This window comes from Daphnia carinata, chromosome 1, assembly GCF_022539665.2.
Source record: "Daphnia carinata strain CSIRO-1 chromosome 1, CSIRO_AGI_Dcar_HiC_V3, whole genome shotgun sequence".
Classification (NCBI taxonomy): domain Eukaryota; kingdom Metazoa; phylum Arthropoda; class Branchiopoda; order Diplostraca; family Daphniidae; genus Daphnia; species Daphnia carinata.
The window spans coordinates 11,940,356-11,963,824 of record NC_081331.1 but is presented as its reverse complement, the minus strand read 5'-3'; the positions used below and the strand labels follow the sequence as shown (position 1 = coordinate 11,963,824).

The following is a 23,469-nucleotide window of genomic DNA, read 5'->3' as shown; positions in this document are numbered from 1 at the left end:
CCTAGGCCACTGCGAGAAAGAAAAGTGATCTGCTCTGAAGTAAAGCAACTCAGCGATGATGAAGTAGGAACAAAGTAACGCAAACCTTGCCAATGTCACGACCACCTAGGCGGTAGAGAGAGAGAGAGAAGCAGACGGGACATAGATTGGAAACGAACGCTCACGTTCGTAGTACGCAAGTCTTCCTTTTTTTCCCTCTCCTTTTCAGAATGGCTTTAATGGCGACGTAACGTCATGACGCAGGCGCGTCGTTCGGCTTCCTTCCTAAACACAGAACACTCACGAAAACATACAGAGATATTTCGTCCATTGATTTTTCTTACCGCACATGGAGCTTATGCAAAATGGAAAACAAAGCGGATAAAGAATCGCCAGGGTCGCATTCTCCCAACTCTTTTTCTCTGCTTAGTACATTATGATGACATACTTCGGTGCCACTGGGTAAATTTTTGTAAGCCTTTGTGTACCCTCTGGCGTATGAACGGGGACATCTTTAATCGACAAGCACTCTTTTCTTTTACAGTTATGTAAATTAGGAAAACACATACGTTGTACATACTTTCTTTCAATACCCAACCAGATGTTGAACGGTAATTGTTCTATCATTTCTGCAGCCATGTAAACATAACCCTGATTACGCTATCAGCGTTAGTGTTTGTGCCAATACGTACGACGGCCGATTATCGGCTGTCAATCAGATAATCAACGGAAATAACGAGCAACTTGCGTTTCGGTGTATCGCAATCTGTGACAGCCGAAGGCTTTTCAGCGGACCATTGGATGGAATGTGGTGGAACGTAGCGGATGAGACTTTGTAGAAGAGCCTGCTGGGCAAGAGAAGGGCTCGTAATGAGATTTCCGCTACTCCTTATCGCCAAGTTTCCGTTCGATTTGCCGCCATCTCCCGTCATCATCATTCCGATTCATCTTCGTTTCTTTTCTTTGCCTCTCTTGTAGTATTCCCTCGACTGGGCGAATCAGCACTTGAGACTGTAAAGACGGGACGGGGACGTGCAGAAAAATACACGGAGGAAATTCGGTGTACACACAAGTTTGAGATTGCTTGTACTGATTAGTTAGACCCCTATATTAAGAATACAATGTTCAGTTGATCAACCTACACCCAGTCTCTATTAACAGACGTATACAGGTTGCCATTATAACGCTTCTGTAATCAACTTGAGTTTGTCATTTCGCATGGGGCGTACGCGGAATAGTAGGACTCGTTGTAATCGAGTTGCTTGAGTTTTACTCATTCAAATGGTGCCTTTCCAATTGAAGACGTTGCAATGCAATAAGATAATTTTGCCAAATATTGTATTTATTTATTTGTAAAAATCAGTTAAATACGTAATAATTGTTGCGCATTCACGCAATTCATTCACGGTTATATGTCAATTGCTCCAAACACATTCACGCATGCTTTTTCAGCAGATCATAATGGTATAGTGTACTCTGTTATGCTGGTCATCTTTTTCAGTTATTTCTTATTCCTTCACGTCTTTTATAAAAATGACATTAGCGTCTCATACCCCATTCAGGCCTTGGACCACTGCGTTTTATTTCTAAAAGCAGTAAGACGATAAAAAAAAAGAAATCAATACGAGACAAAAATGGTAGAATTTTTTTACCATTACCAAATTTTCTTCTTTTAAGCAATTAAAACCGCTCGCTGGTTGTAAGAATACTTCTGTCTATGAACAGTAACCTGATTGATCAAGATGTTTCCCATTTTAATGATAAGTTTTGTCTTTTTCATTTGTTTACAACAATGAAAATTGCATTAACAGCAAATAAAAATGGCCCATTCTCTTCAAATAATATGAACACATTAGACAATACGATGGCATTAGGCATGGGCAAAATTACAGTGCTTGAATAATGATTTAAAGCTGGGTGCATCTAGTCGGATTGGATGGTGAAATGTTGATGGGTAGTGGTTGAGTCAGGAGCTTGGGCCGAAAGAAGCAGTCGACTGGTGAGCCACCGTGACAGTCGTTTCCGCCCGTCATTGTGCCAAAAAATCGCCGGAATTGAGAGCGGGCAGCTCGGCGGAATTGACGGCTCATCGAACAATATAACAGGAAGTTGATTGCCGAATTGAGCAGTGCAAGCAGATCCAGGATTTCCCCCATGCCGGTCGAATAACATTTGATGAAAAATTGACGTCCGAGAACACCGCTTAGCAGCGCCATCACTCCTTGCGGGATTTCCGTCACTAGGAAGAGAACCAATACGGCCACTAACATGCGCGTTGTTCTATCCGTTTGATGTTTGTGCCGCAACGATTTGGTTGAATTTAGGGTAGTCACGTGAGAGTGTGGCGCCGCTGATGCATCCAGCACAGTCTCTTCGTTATCGACGACCGTCGCTGCTTCAGATTCGGCATCCGTTTTCACACCACCGTCCTCACGATCACAACAAGTCGAAGCAGTCGACATAACGATGCTGCTAAACTCTACCACCGAAAGTTTGCGACGATGGCGGCTCGGAATAACAAGTTCTGATTGACGATTTCGTAGGGCATCGCCACTGCTCAATGTGATCGCCGTCAGCGAGGGACGTTTCACGATGCGGGTGTCGCTAGACGGTTCGATATTGTCGGCGATCGCAGCTTCTGTTACTATGATCTGGACACCCGCATCACGATTCATGTCCGAGTTGAGTTGCCTCATCTCCAGTTGCTGAGTCAGGCTGATCTGCATGCCGGTAACATTCAAAGGGATAAAATAATAAATCAAGTTACGGAACGGTTGATATTTTATTTTTGTTCTTAGATATCATGCATTCGTCGATGTGATACGGCGTAGCTTTCTTTGTTTCCCACACGCAAGCAAGTAATGGCACGTACGCAGTTGAAACCGTCACGAGACACTCCCAATTCGTCGTTTGTTGAATTCGCTATTCTTATGTTTTTCAATGCGCTAAAAGTGCGGGTTAAACAAAGACACAATCGAGTTCCAATATGACGAAAAATGATGAAATGTTTGTTTAATCTAGAGTGAATTTTAAATATTTCGAAAAAGGAGCGCAGCTTCACGAGAAAGGAAATCAATCATTCTGTTTTCGGTTCAAATATTTCTTGGCTGTCTCCCGTTTCAACCAACAGGGGGGTGATATTAAAACGAGCTCTTTTTCGTGAGATTGCGTTTGGTAAACGCTAATTCTACCTCGAGATTGCAACTATTCTTGGCCAAACAAAGTTGGCGAGCGTCGTCATCAGAAAAAAGTAATTGAATCAACTGACGTACGACGGGCATCCTCCAAAATCGAGTTAGGGTTTGCAGGCAACGCTAAGTAGCTATACGATAGCAATGATTGCGTTGTTTCCAAATATTCGTGTCACGACTCGCGAAGCGGGAAGTTGCCAACCACAAAGTTATACTGTATATATACGTACATCACGTTAGATTTTGTAGTTTTGTTCAATACAAACAGATCCCATTGGCTTAGGGTACTACATCACAAAGGAGTGTGAAGAAAAAAACAAAACTGACTTGGTTGACGTTTTCATGACGGGTCCGTAGCAACGGAGTAACTGGTTTCGGCTGTATCGGCATTGGTCCCTGTTGTTGATGCTGATGTTGTTGTTGTTGTGGGTGTTGCTCTTGACGCTGGTGTTCGCGGCCGTCATTGTTTAGTTTGGCAGTCAGTGACTGGTGATGTCTTTCAGCTTCCCAAAGTCTTCGCACCAGCCAGCAAGTCAGCACTGATTTCGCACAAACAGGAAACTGTCAGTTACGAACACGAATAATAAAATATTGCATCGCTCGCTTTTCTCGTTTTTTTACTCACTATTTCAGAGCGTATAGCGACAGTCGGAAATGTGACAGTGAAAACACACGCGAATTTCATTTCAACACTTACCCGTCAACACCAGACAAGGTCCCAGTTTCATGACGACCGAGTACGCCCACAAATGGGCCTGAAATTAACAATGGAATACGTTATCTTTTAATGAAAAGATCAGCGTGCATTGGAGAATGCATTCAGCTCGCACGCGACAGTTTTTTGCCGATTCTCTAACGTTTCGTTATTCAAGAAAGACCTGTTGTTCCGTGATGAATCAATACGCAGATATACTCTCTCGCACGACGACTCTTACCACTAATTTGCCAAAACTGTGGAAACCAATTAGGTTCAACGAGCAACTGATATTTTACGAGAATTTATTTTTCAATTGGACTGGAGGTCCGCTGATCCCTTTCGTCCATCGCTCATTTATTCAGGGCCACGATTATTTTATAATGGCTCTCTCACCAATCACCCTTTAGGAGGGCTCTATTATTTTTTTCTGGCGTGTCCGCTTCTTTCTTTTCAACTCACGCTGCAGCGTCCCACATCGAATGGTTAATTTGCTTCAAGAGAGAAATATATTTTGTACCTTCTGCGCTATGTGCTCCCCGTGAACGTCACACTAATAATAAGTAAAGAGAGGGAGATATAGAGCGTGTCGCTTAATATCGATCCATATATAATTAGATTGCAAAAAATATGACGTCTTACGAAAAGGTTGACGGGCGAACTGGTGGGTCAGATGAAAGACGATTTCTGTTTGATATGTGCGCTACTAAAGACGTACATAAATGGAGAAGCCCGCAATTCCTTGTACAGGGCATCCTACAGCAAAGTTGTTCCAAATGCGCTATACATGTCTAACTCCGTAGGCGCAATTTTTGCTTGTACGTCAATGAAGTAGCAAAAGCATCACAGGCTGGCCTCCTTATTAGGTTGCTTGGAATAGGCTAGCTCTTTCCCAAATTTAGTTTATATTACATATAGGAATGAGAGCTAGCTGGTTAGAATCTGTTGCCAGTGCTGATGTTTAGAAGCATCTAGTTCAACAATTAATGGGAATTCGGAAAGGATGAAACACGAGGCCGCGCTGTATCAAACGAGAAGATTAATTTGTCAAATGACAATGATATCAATAACGGTGCGAAGCATTACTACTACTAAATGGAATAACAAGACGAGAGACGGGGGGATTTGGTAGATCAGTGCCTGTATGAGGGCTTGGAACATGAGTCATAGAGTAAGTACTCAAAGCTTCAGCTATCCTTTCTCTAACGTATCTATCAACGAAGTGGGATTATTCATTTTTTGACAGGTTTTTAATGCCATTTTTATGTTGAAGGGTATTCGGTTTTCGATTGAAAACGCTGAGATTACACTGAATTTAACGTTTTATTTAACATATACACGGAGGATATGGCCATAAATAATCAATTTCCCGTTGCTCTCTTTTCCAACTTTGTTTCCTATAGTTCAAGACTAAAGCCGGCTTCTGCAGACTACTGCACAGCAACGGAGAATTAATTTATGTCTACTTTGTAGTGCATAGTGGTATCTAAAATTCACCTGGTGCGTATGCGCTGTGTTTAAATTCATCCTTGCTAAAAAAAGAATGAATTATATAGTAGTAGAAGCATAATGGCTTTTAAATGTGGACGCTGAACTCGCACTCGTTGAAACATTTTTAATTTAAGCTTGTAAAACAGATAATATAAGACGACCAAAACAAAAAAAAAAAGAAAAAGGCCGTTGTGCGAATGCTCTTGCATTGACGTAGCATAGCTCAATGGTACGCGAGAACAAACGAAGAATGTTCTTTGAATTCTTGTGTTGACGTCTGTTCAGCTGTTCCGACAATATAAAATTCGAATCTGCATGATGAAACTTTAGTCAGGTATCCAAATTAATAAGATAAATTCCAAAGCGATTGGAAGAATGAAGTTATAGATATTCCTTGGAGGCACTTGTGTTACATGGGAAAACCGTAAACAGATGCCAAACAGAGGCCCGTAATATGAGGATTGACGTCAAACTATCGTTTTTCGTTATACAATGCCTCTAATAGGCCAACATGCATAGCCGCAGCAATACACGTATTCGTTGTAAGGCTCATTGTTTGTTTCCGAGACGAAGTAACAAGATTTTTTACTGCAAGCTGTACCTTGTGAATGATGCCATCGTGGTTTTTGGCGATGCGGTTCAAATCCACTTTGTATATGACGACGTCAGGCTGCAGTGGCTGTGAGGTAGACGATCCCCATGAAGAAGCTTTTGATAAGGTTTGGTTATTCGTAAAATCATTGTTTTTGATTGGCTCCGACTGTATGCCGAAGGTGATAAACGATGGTATGCAAAGTAAGACGGAACCAATGTAAGCCATGGCGATGGTTCGCGTACAGCGCTCCTGCCATTAACCGTGAACATGCATGAAAAACAGGAAGTAAATCCCAGCAAATTGAAAACATAAATGAGCTTTTGCTTTTTTTTGTTCTATTTTTTTTTTTGCAATTTCGTACCTGGTGACAACGACGTCCGTTTTTACGACGTTGGTGCCTTCCGTTTTTCAGTACTTCGTAGCGCCAGAAGGCGAGCGACAGAGTCAGCCAAATCGATACTGTGTGCGCCACCTGCGTTAGTGAATATTCCATGCCATTGTAGCGTAGACCCAACACAGCCGAGAAAATAAATTTCGAAAAATAAATTAAAAGAATATTGAAATTTTTCAATTAAGTGCAAAGCCGGATCATGTCACATCAGAAACTAGGAAGTCAAAGAAAATCTTTTTTTTTTTAAAGGCGGCGACGCAATTAACTTTGCCTCTTGTCTGAGCCATCAATCAACCAATCACGTTTGTCACTTCCGTGAAACGGCATCAAACAGCTCCGAGAGTCAATAGCCTGGTCCATTTCTTACCGTGTAGCAAAAGTAATTTGTTTCGCATCCGGTAAAACCTTTCTTTTATGTGCCATCGCGTGTCCCCTTACTGAAGATCCACACAAAGTGGTGAACGTGGCACGCTGTTCTTGTTTAGAAAACAAAGACAAAACGCTATAGCTGGCGAACGAAAGAGAAAATATGTACGTCTGACACAATGAAAATGAATAAGGCTATGATTGGGAATGAAAAGATATGAAAAACACAAAGAAAGTACAACATGCATCTCAAAGTGAAATGAAAGATACAATGGAGCATATTAGCTACATTTGAGTATCATCGGTACATGCCGATCCTCCGTAGTTGGTAGGATTACATCGGCATTGCCTTATTTACTTTGGCAAAGCCAGATAGAACCAAAGGTTTTGTGTATACTATTCTGAAGTTTTTCCCTGTTGTTTTTTTGCCACTTCATCGGATAGGGATAGAGGTAGGGAAATACTCGTGAAAAAGTTAAATCAATACTGTGTGGAATTGTTTTGATTGTTTTTTTTTTTTTGCATGTCAGCTATTGGCTCAACGATGCAATATGGTAAACAAGCGTTGGGGGGATTCGCTGCAGTCTTGCGTTGACTGACGTTGCATCATTATATGACGTTATCGAAGAGATTGTGCCATCGTTTCGTGCTCACTCCTTTTAAGATGGCACTGTGCTGTCAATTCAAGTTTTCTGGTAAAGAGAAGAAAAATCATTATCTATAATGAATTTCCTCCTCGATTGATTGCTGATGCATAGAACGCAATGAAAGCTGTAGACCGTCTTTACCTTCGTTTTTCTTTGTTCCTTGAACGTCACGACAGCTTAATGATTCGCTAGAGATTTGGGGAAAATCAACGCATGATGATTGCAGTGAAAAGGAGATAAAAGGCACGAGTCGTTAAAACCATGAGATTGGGTGAAGTGATGGAACAAATTACATGACATATCAGAATGATACGATGAAAAGTGAAGCCACAACTATTGTTGGTAAATGCGTAGCAATCGGATGTTAGAAAGAAAGGTTTCGTTCGTTTCTATAGGCCAGCATAGTATTCCGTCTGTTAGTCAATTTTGTCTTGGATTCTGCTAAATTTCAGCCACGTCTACTTCGTTGATTGCATAGCACAGTCAGATGGTGTCTGCACAGATCCCATTGTGGCACATATACGTATGCGAGTCCTATCTTCGATTTTGAATAACACCGTGTCAGCGTCGACTTTAAGATTCAGAAAAAATTGTCGTTGTAGACAATTCTTTCCAGCATTTCATTCTGAAAACATCCATTTTCTTGAATGCACTTGAAAATAGCGTTAAAAAAAAAAATGTGCCGACAGCTGGAACGGGCCATAGGACGTTCTTGGCCACAGGGGAAAGCATAATTTAGTATTGTAAAGTTGAGACGAAACGTTACGTCTCCGACGATATAGCCGATAGAGGAGTGAATCTTTGATCTGCCGAAATCGAGAAATGGTTGACGCAGAAGTGACTGAGCTTAGAGTCGAATAAGAATTGTTTTTTTTTGCCTACAAAGGGTTGTCCTTGTATTTTTTTTTTCCTTCTCGCCTTTGGACTGTCAAATCAGCAAAAAAAAAAAAAAAAAGAAAAATCCGAATAAGTAATGGCGGGTTGATTGAAATCTGCCTCTCCAAGTTGAATCTTGATTCGAACCTACTACACGTCCTCCGCTGCACCAAGCATTCGAAGAGAGAGACGTGTAAAAACGATTTAACGGAACAGAAAAAACAAGGCGGACCTCAAGTGACTCCTGAACTTCAAAATACAAAACCTTTGTTTCTAAGAACTTTTGCTCAATGATCTTTTTTTCTCCTTTTCGTAGGTTGTTTCCGACTGGTTACGGTGCGTGTGCTCGTTTTTCATTGTTTATTCCGTCGAGACTATCGCAAATCGACGTTCGTGTCGATCTCAACAATGTATAAAGAGTAATAGGCACAACTGAACCCATAACTAGAGTTCTACATGTTCCTTTGTAGTCTAACCGACGTAAACTTTCATACAAATCCCCAAATTTTTCATCTAAAAAAAGTTGGATAATCTCAAGTGCGGTAGCTGTACATAGAAGAACAAAACTTTTTTTGACGGTCGAAATAGGCAATCTTCGTGGATTGACGCCGTTCAAATATTGACGCAGAAGGATAGACGCTATAGCTGCGTATAACATAAACGAAACGTATATAACGCCTATAAAAATATACAACGAACATGAAGCGTCAACGCAAAAAAAAAGCAATTCTAATCATGCAAGGGCTCTTTCCCACCCCTTCCTTTCTGTTACTCTAGGCAATACCGGCAGTGTACGGATGGGCGTTACAGGGGAAAAAAAAAGTTCTATACGAGTCGAAGTGTTATTGAGTTCTACCGTTTCTGAAAATACGTACACAGAAAACGCAGTTCACGTTGAAAACGTTCGTTCAGAAACGTGGTAAATAGGTCTTCAGCGCCTGCTTTTTTAGCACAGTCTGCCATCTGGAGTAGCTCCCACTCTTTCAGTCCGATAACAATTTGTGGGGGCAAAAAAAGCTTTCTGGACAGGAAATAAAACGATTACAGCCGTTCCTTGTTCGAGACGCTATTGAATCTTGTTTGTGGGACTTACAGCATCAATAGTTCATGTCTTATGAGCAAAGGGACGATAAAAGATGCCAATAGGATCGGCATTTTAAAGATAACACGGTGTGTGAGTGTGTATAAATGTACAGGCTAGACACGGTATTCTTACCAGCGTGAAATGGGCGTGAAAGAGAACGAAGACGGCCCAGGAATACGAATAGCGAGTTTGAAGAGATCTTCCAGGAAAAAGATACATGTGACAGGCAAATGGGATGTATTCGAGCATTAGCAGGAAATCGGCGACGGCCAAGCTGCAGAGGATGCGGTTGATTGCGTTGCGTCTCAGTTCTCGACGACTCAACACGACGATATTAACGATGTTGGCTAGACAACCGGCAAGACAGATGATGAGGCTCAAAATACCATGAACCAGGTGGACGGAAGGTTTGTGCAGACCCATTCCGCAACCAGTGTACGCGCCGTCCATCGGGTCAGGCTCGTTGCTGGCAGAGACATCGCTATCCAGCCCAGCAATCGTTGACGACGTGACGGTTTCCGTTTTTTGGACCAGCACAACTGTGTAGTTGAAAAAATAATCCAGATCGTCGTCGGTAATGTTGGCTTTCTCGAGGAACTCTTTCAACTGTAGAGTATGACTGGTAATGGAATCCTCTAAGCGATCCATGGCCGCCATTCCGTCCATTGAGCTGGCGGATTCGGAGCCAAGAGAGCGGCCAGGTGGGTGGCCCGGAACTTTAAACGACACTGAGGTCGGAATGGGAGATCGCACCGTCAATGGCAACGGTACACAACGAACAAGCAAGAGCGGCTCGCCTCCCTTGAGCTACATACATAGACGGACGTCGGCGCGAAAAACGTGCTCTGCCCCTATACACTAGAAATCCCAGTGTAGAAGGAGGAGGGAGTTCTCGACGAGACTGCGTACAACCAACAAGTTGATCCCAGCTGGCTGTTTCCCTCTTCGCCTAAAGTGCATTAAAAACAACCCAGTATTTTTTCAGCCAAGAGCATAAAAGAGCTCCGCTTCATTCCAACTGACAAAATCGCGCCCTAAATTATGACTTCATGCACTACCGACATTGACGTAAGTACGCGTAATGTTTCTCTTCTCTGCTGATATTTTTATGTAGACAAGCTGGTCTATAGAGTGCAAGGACAGACGCAAAGACCCGAAACCCAAAGAGAAATCTCGCGTGTCCAACTAAGTTAAGGAACATTAGCTGGTTATCGGTTTTTCCTTTTTTAGAGGTTGTAGCAATAAAAGAAAAATCGATAATAGGAAGAAGAAAGCTTGTACAACGGGCTCTACCCGTAGTGAAAAATTGGGTTCGAACACCTGCTCGGAGTTTGAGTTCACAATTTAGGCTCAGCTGTAACTAGGCTTCTAACTTTTGCTTTCTGGTTACTCAATCATTTCGTATTGTTTAATATGTTGTACGCGTTTTCAAAGATTTTTTATTTCCTGGGAAACAATTTTGCCTCCTATTTTGCAAATACTCTTCGCCGTTTGATCAGTGGCTCCAGAGATCAATATTCTTTCTAAAAGGAGAGCGGATATGCAGCTGATAATGTTATAAAGACTTGAAGGAGCGCGGTAGACCAGGATCAGATGCCGCAATGACAGTGCAAGAGAAATTCACAATCGAATGCGAATTCAGTTGTTGTCAGTTCACCGATCGCGTCTCATGCATCCTTAGTCACAATCTCGAGAACGAGAAATATGCCGTTGGTGCAATGCGTACGTGACTGCGTTCCTCTTCACTGTTCGAGCACTTCCGTTTCCGATGCATTTTTTAGGAATGAAAAGAAAGAAGAAAAGAAAGCCATTAATAGTTTAACGCGGCTTAATTGAAGCTTCAGGGAAAGAAGAAAAAAGGGAAAAGGCGAAAGAATGATACGTTCCAAATCGACTTTGGTGGAACTAGCAAGGGGACGAACTACTATGGAGGACGCATGTCTTTGTGACGGATATACTTTTTGCTTTGCAATAAACTTTTCTCCAAATTGTTCTAATGCTTGGTTTGGTTTCATAGCGTAGCGTTGTATTTTTAATCGTTGTGGTGTATTGACGCAACAAAATGGACGACGTCCAATTTTAGATGCCCGATGTAGCACAGTCAGCTTGAAAATAACCCAGTGCTAAGGATGCCGTCAAGTTTTTATCAGATAACAGATCCCGTTCTCCCGCATAGCAGTTAAATATCATAATCTATACAGCCGCTTGCCTCGTAAAAACTTGAAAAATGTATTTCAAAGAGCTAAAAAATGATTATGTAAAAAATATTTAACAGATTATACACAACGCCAACGGAAAAAAGACAGCCATGTATAAAGACGGAGGAAATCTGATTTCCAGTTTACGTCAGGCCACATCGGTGGTTCAATCGCAGCCTTGGCTTGTAATCCGTCTTTTTTTTCTGTCAAATGCAATGATTACACAGCCACATTTTCATCTTGACTAGAATACAATTTTTTACTTCAATTTGCAAGCGCCCTTCGATCCAGAATGCACCTTAAAAGACGGTCAAAAAAGTCTAAAATGAAAATATAGAGGTCTTTACGTTTCATCTGTTGGCCTGTAAACGAAAATATATTTTTTAATAAAAATGGACGGGGATGAGAATACAAAATATGACCAGAAAGCAAAACGGAAATGTTCGATTGTTTTTTTTTTTCTTATCCAGTCCCGGGGCTTCTGAATATCTTATGAAAAACGAATAGGCAAACTTTGATTTCATACGAAGCGTATAGTCTATTGGAACCCAGTTGATAAAGTAAGAAGTAAGTGAATGAGAGACTGGTCAAAGAAGAAAACGGGGAAGGAGTTTGAAAGAGGAAAATACATTATGCAAGTGATTAGGCGATTGATAGCTTTGGTGTCTGATGGATTTTGACCATAGAAGCGTATATATGTATAAACAGGTGATGAAGAATACGAACGTTCTAACTAGTCTTTCAGCAGCAACTCCTTCACGATGTTCTCCAACACTTTTTCCCTGTACGCACCACTTTGGTATTCCTCGAATAAATTAAATCATCAAGTTTTAAAAACAAATATATTTTTCTTCCCTCTTCCGTATATTACTTGTAAATAAAATCCATTGTATAAACAAGCCTTTAAAAAACTGCTTTCACTAGAATTACTCGAAAGTTGCTTTTTACTCCTAGAGCCCAGAGTCCCTTGGTACGAGAAGGTATGCTTGATATCGTTACCTAATTTATACTTCTAACGGGCGCTAAGCATGACGAATGTGGAGGAACGTCTCCCAAAACTAAGTTTTCGTTCAGCTTGTTTCGTAAAATACGTGGGATGGTGGATAAGCGATATTTTCCTTTTTTTGCTAAACTTTATTTTTCCTTCACTATTAAGATAAGCTTTCCCCGTTGTACACAAGTTCCGTAATCGGCTTGCCAACAGCAAAAGTAACGCGGTTAGCATGCAAAAAAAAAATGTGGATTTGCTTTTTGTTTTGAAGCTTTTGCTTTTATAAGTCTGTTTTCATGTTTCGTTAGCGTAATGTAGGCAAAAGAAGCCATGAATAAGTAATTCGATATCAGGCCTAGCTATGGTTGTGAGCGAAGCTAGCCATTTCGCAATGCGACATCAGACAGCATGAGTTGAAAGCGCATTCAAACTGGAAGTAAGTGGAACTGACAATTATTTACCATAACATAATCCATATACCCCCATTCAAGGATACAATTTATGAGCCCAGTGTTCTTGGACGTTATTCTACATCTGCTTCTCCACTCCAAATAACGAGGCAATTGCTGCAGAAATGATCATTAAAAACTTGTAGTTGGCAAAGAGGCGTTCCCTGCTTTAGATACGCGTTACAACTAAAAGGGTTGAAATATGTTTTGGGTAACAAGTCGCAAGAAAGTTAATGATGGCAATGACTTCTGTTGGCCCCCTCGGTAAAATTCCCTGAAGGTATTAGCAAACTTGAAACCAAAGGGAATAACGAGTTAGCTTTGCGGCCCTACAAACAACTCTGAACTGACTCCACATCTTTACATGTTTTTTTCTCTCTGACACTGTCTCTTATAAACTGGACTAATTTTCGAAAGCCAACGCTGACGGTTTGAGTTATACACATCTTGAAGACGCCTCGGCCATTTTTCATTACGTCATGACGTCAGATTGTCTCGGCAACTTCCTTCCTTTTTGCCTCTTTCGTTGTAGTGGTAAGGCAATCCCTTATGCAACATCAAACGAAATCATTTCCTTGCTGAATTTTGGAGTGCATGTGCTTTGTACTGAGGCTAATTTTACCTTAGCCTACTGAGAAAACACGTCATCAATCTGGAACACAAGCTTTAGAGCAGCTATTTGCGTGGGACAAATTTCTGATGTCAGTACATTAAAATTGGACTTGATTCGGCTTTAACGTGACCATCTATGCATAAGTGTAACCGCATAAAGTAATGACAGCTTTCGTCAAACTTCAATAGTTGTGTTTGATTTTGACGACAAGAGGAAAGACGAAGAACAACGGCGATATGCTCGTGTGCTGCGAATTCACGTGACACGCTTCATTCTCCTTTCTTTTCCTTTTAAATTTCCAGCCTTTTTTTATTCTTTTTTTCATCACTTCTAGGAGCGACTCAATAAGTCGTGATGAACAGTAATATATTTCGATGGTCCGCTCTGTTGAAAAGCAATCTGGCAAACAAATAGAGACGAAAATGAAGAAAATGGCTTCAGGTCCACGAACAGGAAAAAGGATGTGCGCTGTTGAAATGGTGGTTCGTACAGCATAGCGAACGCGTTCACTTGAAGGGACGAAAGAAATATGGCGAACCATGCGTCACGAAGAAGGATTCGTCGGTCGGCAGGATTCCTCTCTTACACGGCAGCCTGGGTGTAGGTAATAGAGTAATCCGACCCGAGGCCCCTTGTTGTGCCTTGTTGTGTTTCTAACCCAAAAAGGTTATTAGAAAGAAAAAAGGGAGAAAATGTATATATGTGTGTGTGTGTGTGTGTGTGTGTGTGTGTGTGTGTGTGTGTGTGTGTGTGTGTGTGTGTGTGTGTGTGTGTGTGTGTGTGTGTGTGTGTGTGAGAAGGAGAGAGCGGGGAGAATGAGAGAGGCGAGAGCTTTAGCACCAATATATAATCCCTTCTAGCATGATCGATCAAACTTGAAGGCTCCCGCTGTTTAAGCTGGTGCGCACTGCATCTACTGCGCTGTACAACTACTATGTAATACGATGGCCGCTAAATCCTTCGCGAATATAGCCGTAATGCTGCACAGATATAAATACATGGCGGAGCGACAACCGGCGACCGATACGTTTTCGTTATTTTTCTGCATTCGCCCCGATGACGGGCAGCAGCAGTAGACAACAAATGATGGCGGAAAATGAATAGTTATTTCCTTAGAAAACGCGGAGTGAAGAGGAAAGAAGCCGAATAATATACCATAGCCAACATAAAAGCATTCGATGACCTTATTTCCTGCGTTTATTACATCAGTATTTACTATACATTTCTTTTTTTTTTTTCATTATAACTTTTTTTTACTTGCTCTTTTTCTTGCACAGATGCTCTTAGTCCGGCGATTTGTTAGCCGTCCTTGAAGCCTATATAAAAATCCACCAAGAAGATGTATGACGGTGCAAGGGCATACGGGAAAGAATGGAACTCTTTTGATCAACCCTCTTCTGATGCTCTGTTGCATTACTGTGCACTTTACGCCATATGTATGCTGTATTATATGTGTACAAAGAATGCTCGTTTTCCTGAGTCATTGCATCATGCAACTGATGTGATTGTGCGCCGGGCAGACTCTGTCGTTTATTTCCTTTCCTCTGTGCAATAAAAATAAAAACTTACAAAGTAACGAATATGTCCACTAGACAACAAATGGTGTTTATGACAAAGTAAAGTACATTATGAAAGAGGACCGTCCGTTGTCTATACCGGGAATTTCTAGCATCTAGACGCCCGAAAATAGCTGCACGATATCGAACAGGCTTGTATCATCGACTTTTGGCTCTCCGAAACAGGTGACAAGCTAAGACTGTAATATTGTACTTTCTACTTCTACTCGGCTTTGGTTGGTGTTTATCGATAAATGGCTTTTTTGTCTTCGAATGGATAGGTGTTGTTCGTCGTTTACAGTTCAATTCAAGCGTTATTCCTATCAGCTCGTTGTCAGATACTTTCATCCGTAAAAGGGCTCTATCAATAATGAATCTTCACGGTTCAAGAACAGGATTTTTGTCTGAAAATAGAATATGAAAGAAAAATAGAACGAACAAGAAAAATGAACTGTCTGGAAGCAGCTCACCAACGCTATACGTTACGGTTGTTGTCGGTTGCCGGGCGGGGCGAAACACTTCTCATTCTCTCTTGGTATTGCAAGCAAATATTGATCCTGGATACGCAGTCCCTGGAGACAGAGAGGATGAAGGCCGATAGTGGGCTGTGTGTTTTCCATAGGTGCTGGAACATCAAATTCGTAAGCTAGCGCACTCACCGCCGTGTGTGCAATTGCTAAGCGATGAAACCCAATGCAGGCGGAAGATGCACTCGTCGAAAAAGGATTTCCTTCTATCTTTGCTTGTACAATGACAACGTCTTTGTCTACATCTTGGGATAACAAACCAGGCAATATTTTTTTACTACAAAAGTGAGCAATGCAACCAACGCAGTATAACAACAAAAAAAAAACCTGAAACAAGAGGAAATTTAACAATAGTAAAATCTGACTGTTTTGTTTTTATTTCTTTGTTGGTTGGTTGTCATTTCACGATTTCACACGCTAGTGGGTTTTATTATCGGGTTCAATCTCAAGCCGCATAAATAAAAGTTGTATACAATGTGGTGGCATCGTGTAAAGGGCTCATGTATTTTCGTCCAGGCGCTTGGAAACATTTTTGGAAACAATTTTGAGTATATCCTGTGACATTCCATCAATTCCGATGAATGTCAGTTTTTGGAGCAAAAGATTTTAAGACCGAACATATAATTAAGCCCGATTTTTCTTATTTTTTAGTTTTTTACGTTTAGTTTAAAAACCATTAGGCCCATTGAAAAATAAACTTGATTTCCGTGATCAGCGTTCAATTCTGAATCCAAATCATGTATTTTAAGCCAAATTTAAAATTTGTCCAAAAATGAAAAAGTGAGAAGGCTATAGTTTTCTCTTGAATTCGAAAAAACTCATAAACTTGAACGCTGATTTTGATTCCATGACTGGTTTTCTCATGAAACGAGCCGTTCAAAAAATACCGTCAGTGCACCAACTTTATTTTTTGTTTTTGATCTATAGTTCAAAAACTATAGTTTTCCATAAACTAATCCAAATAGTTCGCAAAATGACGTCCGCAGAGGCTTCCCACAAACTACCGTCGTCATTCACGCAGCCTACGTCCACCGTTTACCAATTCCTTCTTGAGAGGACCATCACGTGTCTAATGTTTTGGTTTGGTTTGCTCTGACGTTAGGCCAGTAGTACAGCTTCAGTCTCGACAGTGTAAAAAACCAAATACATTATACCAGCCTTTGTTAGTTTTTTTATCATCCGTGAATTGTTACCTCATGCATTGATTGTAGATGTAAAAAATGCCTGCCTCAAGGTCAGCTCAAATTGTTTAAGTTACGCATTAGCTAATTAGTGGTAATATCCTAATAAATAGCAATAACATTTAAATAAATTGTTAAACAAATAAAACAAATTTAAAAGGAAATGCCATGTTCTTACTGTGTATTATTTGAATTTGCATTTAGGTTTTCATTATTACTACTGGAGCCAGGAGAAATTTATTTTGAAGATTTTAGTGTAACATACACCTGTTCAACACAAGACAGTAGCATCCCATCCCAACGTGGCCGCTTGCGATTATGTTCCAAATCAGCAATGTTTGAACCAGCAGATGCCAAATACCCCATTCTTAAAATTAGTTTGAGCTACTGTAGTTCTGTTTCCAAGGAGTAAAAATTCTTACAGCATATGCTATTAAAAAATCAACAATTAATAGATTTTTTTTTGTAAATTTGTTAGAGAAGATTCTATTGCCATACAATGTAACCAACTTACAGAAATGTTGGCAAATAATATAATGGCACCATATGTTTTCTTAAAAAAGACCTTCATACTCAAATTCACATTTCACTATGCAACTAGTGAAGAGTGCCTGTATCGCTTGAGCCAGCTACACAGGGCATCAACCTTGCCACCAAAAGAACAGCAAGAAATGATGGAGGCAATAATTCATTCAAGGCATGCACGAGTCCAATTTGATCCTTGTTGGCTAGAAGATCTCCATGAAACTGTACAGTTTGAAGCAAAAGTCATTCAGGTTGTACAGTATATTTTCTTAACATTATATGTTTTTTCTGCCTATAGCTCTTTTTAAAAAATCTTCTGCTTATTCGCTTATTTTACTTCTTTTTCTGCCAAGGTTTCTCCGTTGGTGTCTAATCCAGGAAGGGTAGTAGTGACATCAGCCAGACTATATTATCAGCCATACAACTGCGAACCTTGGCCAGTCATGAAGATACGCCTTGCTTCGGATATAGAACGCGTTGCCAGAAGACGGTATCTGCTGCAAAATTCGGCTCTAGAAATTTACTGCAAGGAACATTGCTCCCCGAAATATCTGTTCCTAGCGCTCGACAGCACGAGCTTGTGCGATGAGTTATTCAAAAGATTGGAATCCAATAACAAGCCCAATATCGGTCTCGATGTTGCAACATTGCAATGGCAGCACGGCATTCTTTCCAACTATGATTATTTACTGTTCCTAAATAGGTAAAAGATTCAATGTACACAATTAAAACTGAGTATATTGATTTCCTTTTTAATTTCTTAAATAGCGCTGCGGACCGAAGTTTTAACGACCTAACCCAGTATCCTGTTTTCCCTTGGGTTGTGAAAGATTTCATCAGCGCCAATTTAGATTTAGAAGATCCATCTATTTACCGTGACTTATCATTGCCAATCGGTGCTTTGAATCCGAACCGCCTTAAACAGTTGCTGGAACGCTTTAATGACATGCCAGAACCAAGGTTCTTATACGGCTCACACTATATGGCACCTGGGTATGTTCTTTAATTTTAATTGTTCTTCTATTGCCACTGTTCTCCAAAAGTTTCTTTTATGGGCATGTTATTTAGGTTTGTTTTATTTTATTTGGCGAGAAAATATCCCCAACTTGTATTATGTCTGCATGGAGGCCGCTTTGATCACCCAGATCGCATGTTTAACAGCCTTCAACAGACATGGCAGAACGTTATGAATGGCGCGGCCGACTATAAAGAGCTAGTGCCGGAATTTTATGATGGTGAAGGCGAATTTTTAGTCAATTATTTGGATATTAATTTCGGCCATCGAAGCTCCGATGGCCGTCCCGTCCAAGATGTAGAGCTTCCACCATGGGCCAAATCCCCTCAAGAGTTAATAATGAAACTACGGTAAACTAACACCGCTGACTTAAAATTGTCATGCTATTTAAAGTTGTCGTTGCTTAATCTATGGTTCTGTTAATTTTATTGAAGGCAAGCTCTCGAGTCGGAGCACGTTTCAAAAAAATTGCACCTGTGGATTGATTTAATATTCGGGCACTTGCAGAGAGGAACGAAAGCGGTCGAAGCACGAAACCTCTTTCATCCACTTTGTTACGAAGGTAATAACTGTAGGTGTACGAATCGTGATGCGAGGCGCTTTATAGGGTTCGAGTGCATAAGCAATTGAAGGCGTGTTAGCGGATTTTCGGAAAATTTAATATTAAATACTACTACACTTATTACCTGTGCTATGGCAGGCTCCGTGGATTTATGTACTGTAATCGATCCTGTCACCCGCTTGATGTATGAAATTCAAATTCTTGAATTCGGACAAATCCCTCGACAACTGTTTACGAAGCCGCATCCTGCACGATTTGCTGGGCTCATTCCCACGCCGTTGCCACTGATGACGTCACCAGACTTACAAAATGGTTCACGGGAGGAAGAAGACGGAGTCGAAAATCGAACGAGATCTTGGTCGCGGAGTCGCCTCTGTGATCTGCACATTCACACGGTTTTTCATGGGCATAAGAAATCGGTGACGGGATTAGCTTTTTATTCGCAAAACGATGATGTACAAGCCGTCTCCGTGTCCCTCGATGGATTCATAAAAGTCTACAAGTAACACGCGCATCGTTTTCCCTTTATTAAATCACGCAAAGGACGAATAGTATCTCATCTGAACTAAAACATTTACTTCTTTTCGCAGGTTACGTAATAGAACACAAGTTCTATCGGTCAATCCGATAGAATCCAATCCATTAACGGCTTGCCTCTGCCTTCCGGAATCAAACGCCCTTCTCCTGGGTACGCTACAAAACGAAGTCGCTCTCTATCAGATCGATTGCTGTCGACTGGACAACGTCGCTACAGTTCATGACGACAATGTTACAGCCCTTGGTAAGCAACAGTTAATTTACAAATGTCTGCTACCTAACCAGTTGTACATGTAATATGGTACACTCTTTTTGATAGGAATTGGAAAGGATGAGAAAGATGGTAACGTGATCTTGGCTTCAGGATCATCTGACTGCAATGTTAAATTATGGCGCGTCCACCGGACTTGTAGTTCTTCTCATTTCCGCTTTCGTCCAACTACCGATCTCATAGCGGAATTGGAACACGATTCGTCGGTCGTCTCATTGGATTTCCATCCGTATGGATCTACGCAAAACCTTGCTTTTTTCAAGTTAAAGTTATGCAAACTATTTTAAGCAACTTTCTTGTGATGATTTCTAGTGGTGGATTGAAATTAGCTACTGGTACTAAAGAGGGTCAGGTTCTTCTATGGGAAGTTCCAACTGGCCTGCCACTTGACGCTCTCCCTGGTGAATCCAACGATTGAATTACCTTTTTTCGTCTTCATAGAAATATTATTAACTTGGAGTTTATTTTTGCTCCAGGTCACATGAATGAGGTGTCCGCTGTAAAATTCAGTCCAGATGGTTCAAAACTGGTGACAGGTTTAGTTATTTTCCTTATCTATCTCGATGCGCTTTCAAAAATGGTTAATTGTTTCTTCAACTAGTGGATAATTGCTTCTTAACTAGACGATGAAAAGGAAAGAGCTTTTTTTTTTCATACGCTTTTAAAATTTCTCATTTTATAATAGTGGGCCATGACGGTTTACTCCAAGTGTTTCAAGTCGATATCGATCCACCCCAAATAGTGGCCAAAAGTGAGGAAATGGTGGCGGACGATAAGCGCGAAGATTTCCGGTAATTTTTGTATTGAAACTAAAGCTATGGGAGCACCTTGTAACTATATGTAGTTGAAGCTAATGGACCGCTGTTTATTTCTTAGGTGCTTAGCGTGGGACGGTTTGTCCATTCTATTGGGTACGGCCCGTGGGGAAATGTTAATCTTCGATTTGGTTGCCTTCAAAGTGGTGCGTAGGGTCCAGGCTCACGCCCCAGGAGCTCTGACATGCATAGCTGTTGCACCAATTGTGGACGATTTGGTTGTGGTGACTGCCGGTCAGGATGGCCGTGTATGCCTCTGGGGATCTGATGCAATCATCCCTTGAAAAGAACCACCGAGTTCCTTAGGAAATCTTGCCTTCGCCTTCTCTTTTGTTACAACCCATTGCACGCAAAAATATATTCCAATATCATCCACCATGATATAACTATGTAGCTCTCTCGTCGACGTCATGAGTATCGCGTTTGATTTTAAGCCAATAGGAAGAAAAAGAAAAGTCATTGTTCCCCGTCCAGTATTTTGATGAATTACATTCGTCCAATACATAGAATGTTAGTAAGATTTAGTTACTAATGTCATCCACGTCCATGTAATAAAAACATCTACTGATCTTTAAATTGCGTAACTCTTGACATTCAACTTAGTGGGACTCGGGATTTCGCCCTAGTTAGGGAGTGAATCGGGTTGATTATATTCCCTAGAATGATATTGCTAAATGTTTCCAAGCGCCTGGACGAGAATACATGAGCCATTTACTCGATGCCACCACATAAAAATATACATACCACGTATTTAATTAAGTCAAAAAAAGACATATTTCTGCTTCATCGCGCTAGCGCTGTAGCATACTAGCGCGCTAGCATTGTGTCAATTATTCGAGGTATTGCACAATCGATTAAGTGAAAAAAATAGCAATTTTCTCGGAATCAGCATTCAATTTTGTGTTGAGTTTTTGGAGTAAAAAATTTTGAGCCCGACTAGGTAATCTCTTTACACTAAAGAAGTTGTATAATGTCAAATTTTGTAGTATATTTGACTTCCAATTAAAATGTTTAAGCCCGACTTTTCTTTATTTTTTCGTTTTTTACGTTTAGTTTAAAAACCATAAGGTCAATTGGAAAATAAACTTGATTTCCGTGATCAGCATTCAATTCTGAATCGGAATCGTGTATCTTAAGTGAAATTTAAATTTTGGCCAAAAGTGAAAAAGTGAGAAGGCAATAGCCTTCCTACTTTTGTCAAAATCGGCCAAAAACGACAACTCTTAGAATTCGACAAAAATCACAGGGTATAATCAAAATTGAACACTGATTTTTATTCTGTGATTGGTTTTCTTGTTAAACCAGCCGTTACAAAAATAATGGACAAAAAAGATAGATTTCAGCTTCATCGCGTTAGCGCTGTAGCGTACAGGCGCGCTAGCATTGTTTAAATATTCAGTGTATTTAAAAAACGATTGACTTCATGAAATAAATAGCAATTTTCCCCGAATCAGCATTCAATTTGGGGCATATCCTATGGCAATCCATTTTACACAAAAAAAAAAAAAATTTCACAAAAAAAAAAAATCACACTTTTTTCTTTTTTTCCGACACGTAGCCATCTACCGCTTAGACTCGTTATTACTGGCATAGGCAATTTCAGTCCATTGGATGCCATTCGCAGTTAGTTCAGTAACGTGGATGAGAGAATAACGCGTGGCTGGAGGAACAATTGAAAAATGGATAAGATAATACAACAAAAGGATGGTAAGTATAAACATTATTATATTGGTTTTCAATTATTAATTATTGTTTATTAGATCAAATTATGAAGCTGTAGGCCCAATTATTGGAACAACCCAAAATATTAGATAACAGCAAAGCTAAGGATGGTAAGGCCTAATATGTAATGATTCTATTTATTTGCTTTTATTCATTTGTGTTTTGTAGCTCAAATTTTGAGTCTACAAGCTCAGCTAGGAGAAAAGAACAAATTGGAACGGAACAGTTTCCAAACAGTGAAGGAGGTTTTTCAAAACTCTTCCCTAACTGAACGTGAGGATGAGTTGGCATTAGGCGAACACAGTCAGGTACCTAAACGTTTCAAATAAGAATTCAAAATAAGTATAGAATTTTAACAAACAATTATTTATTGTTTAGTTATTCAGTCTACCACCTGACAGTGTGTTAAAGTTAAATTCTGTTAGTGCTGCAGTAAAAGAATTGTTAGTAATAAGTCCATGCAGCGAAGGAAGTGAACAATTGTGGGACCGTATTTGGGCTGAAAATGGGTGTGGTACGGAAACCCAGAAATAGCATGAGTTCAACATAAAACATGAATTAGGTACTTTTCGGTTTTTTGTCTATTGAAAAAGTATTTTTAATGCTATTATTTTGCATTCACAGAATATTAGTGGGGGATCAAGTCAAGTCTGAAAGTGTTACAGGATGGAAGAGTGAGCCTACAGTTGAAAAACACTGAAAGTGCATTACCATTAAGGTATGAGGTAAAGTAATAGAGTATGCAAATTGTCTAATGAGAAGTACCATCTTGTGTGAATGAATCCTGTGTAACAGCAATCCTTTATAGTTCTGTCACAGCTAGAAGCCTAAAATAATTCTGCCTCTCTTGCTAAAGAACAACTTGTCCTTTACATTCAGAGTGTTGGTGAAGCTAGGTACTTAAATGGCCCTAAAGATGTTTCATTTCGTTGGCATTGCAGCGATGAACATCATACATGGACTTTTTAGGTATGAAAGGAATTTTCTTGAAAATATTTTGAATTTATGACAAAGCATTTCTCCTCCTTTTTGCCAACCATGTCTAATCTACAAAAAAAAATTATCCAATAGGAAAGGATTTTCAGCATACTGGGAACACAACTATCAACAATGCAACATTCTACGGGTGATATTTTATCATTCAAGAGCCTTGTACAATGATTTTCATCTACAATTTGTATGGCCTTTCCCAA

The 23,469-nt window shown here is 40.3% G+C and overlaps 2 protein-coding genes and 1 long non-coding RNA gene across 3 annotated transcripts; 2 read left to right on the top strand and 1 right to left on the bottom strand.

Annotated features, from left to right (window-relative positions):
* Positions 1–1,391: 1,391 nt before the first annotated feature.
* LOC130691022 (uncharacterized) lies at positions 1,392–10,084 on the bottom strand. The gene is made up of 6 exons (XM_057513923.1): positions 9,447–10,084; positions 6,312–6,422; positions 5,957–6,199; positions 3,868–3,925; positions 3,498–3,709; positions 1,392–2,699 (listed from the first exon to the last, which is right to left on the bottom strand). The coding sequence occupies exons 1-6, from the start codon at positions 9,978–9,980 to the stop codon at positions 1,887–1,889; spliced, it is 1,971 nt and encodes a 656-aa protein (XP_057369906.1). The 5' UTR covers positions 9,981–10,084; the 3' UTR covers positions 1,392–1,886.
* A 6,642-nt stretch (positions 10,085–16,726) lies between these two features.
* On the top strand, positions 16,727–21,188 carry LOC130691426 (protein FAN-like). The gene is made up of 14 exons (XM_057514369.2): positions 16,727–16,882; positions 17,034–17,237; positions 17,308–17,605; positions 17,708–18,057; positions 18,123–18,347; positions 18,423–18,719; positions 18,804–18,931; positions 19,070–19,433; positions 19,522–19,712; positions 19,788–19,968; positions 20,052–20,140; positions 20,216–20,275; positions 20,425–20,530; positions 20,616–21,188. Exons 1-14 carry the CDS (start codon positions 16,869–16,871, stop codon positions 20,836–20,838), a joined length of 2,730 nt encoding a protein of 909 aa, XP_057370352.1. The 5' UTR covers positions 16,727–16,868; the 3' UTR covers positions 20,839–21,188.
* Positions 21,189–22,313: 1,125 nt separating this feature from the next.
* LOC130691633 (uncharacterized) lies at positions 22,314–23,232 on the top strand. Its single transcript, XR_009001283.2, has 4 exons — positions 22,314–22,386; positions 22,445–22,584; positions 22,655–22,838; positions 22,901–23,232. It is a non-coding gene; the product is annotated as an uncharacterized LOC130691633 (long non-coding RNA).
* Positions 23,233–23,469: the final 237 nt, after the last annotated feature.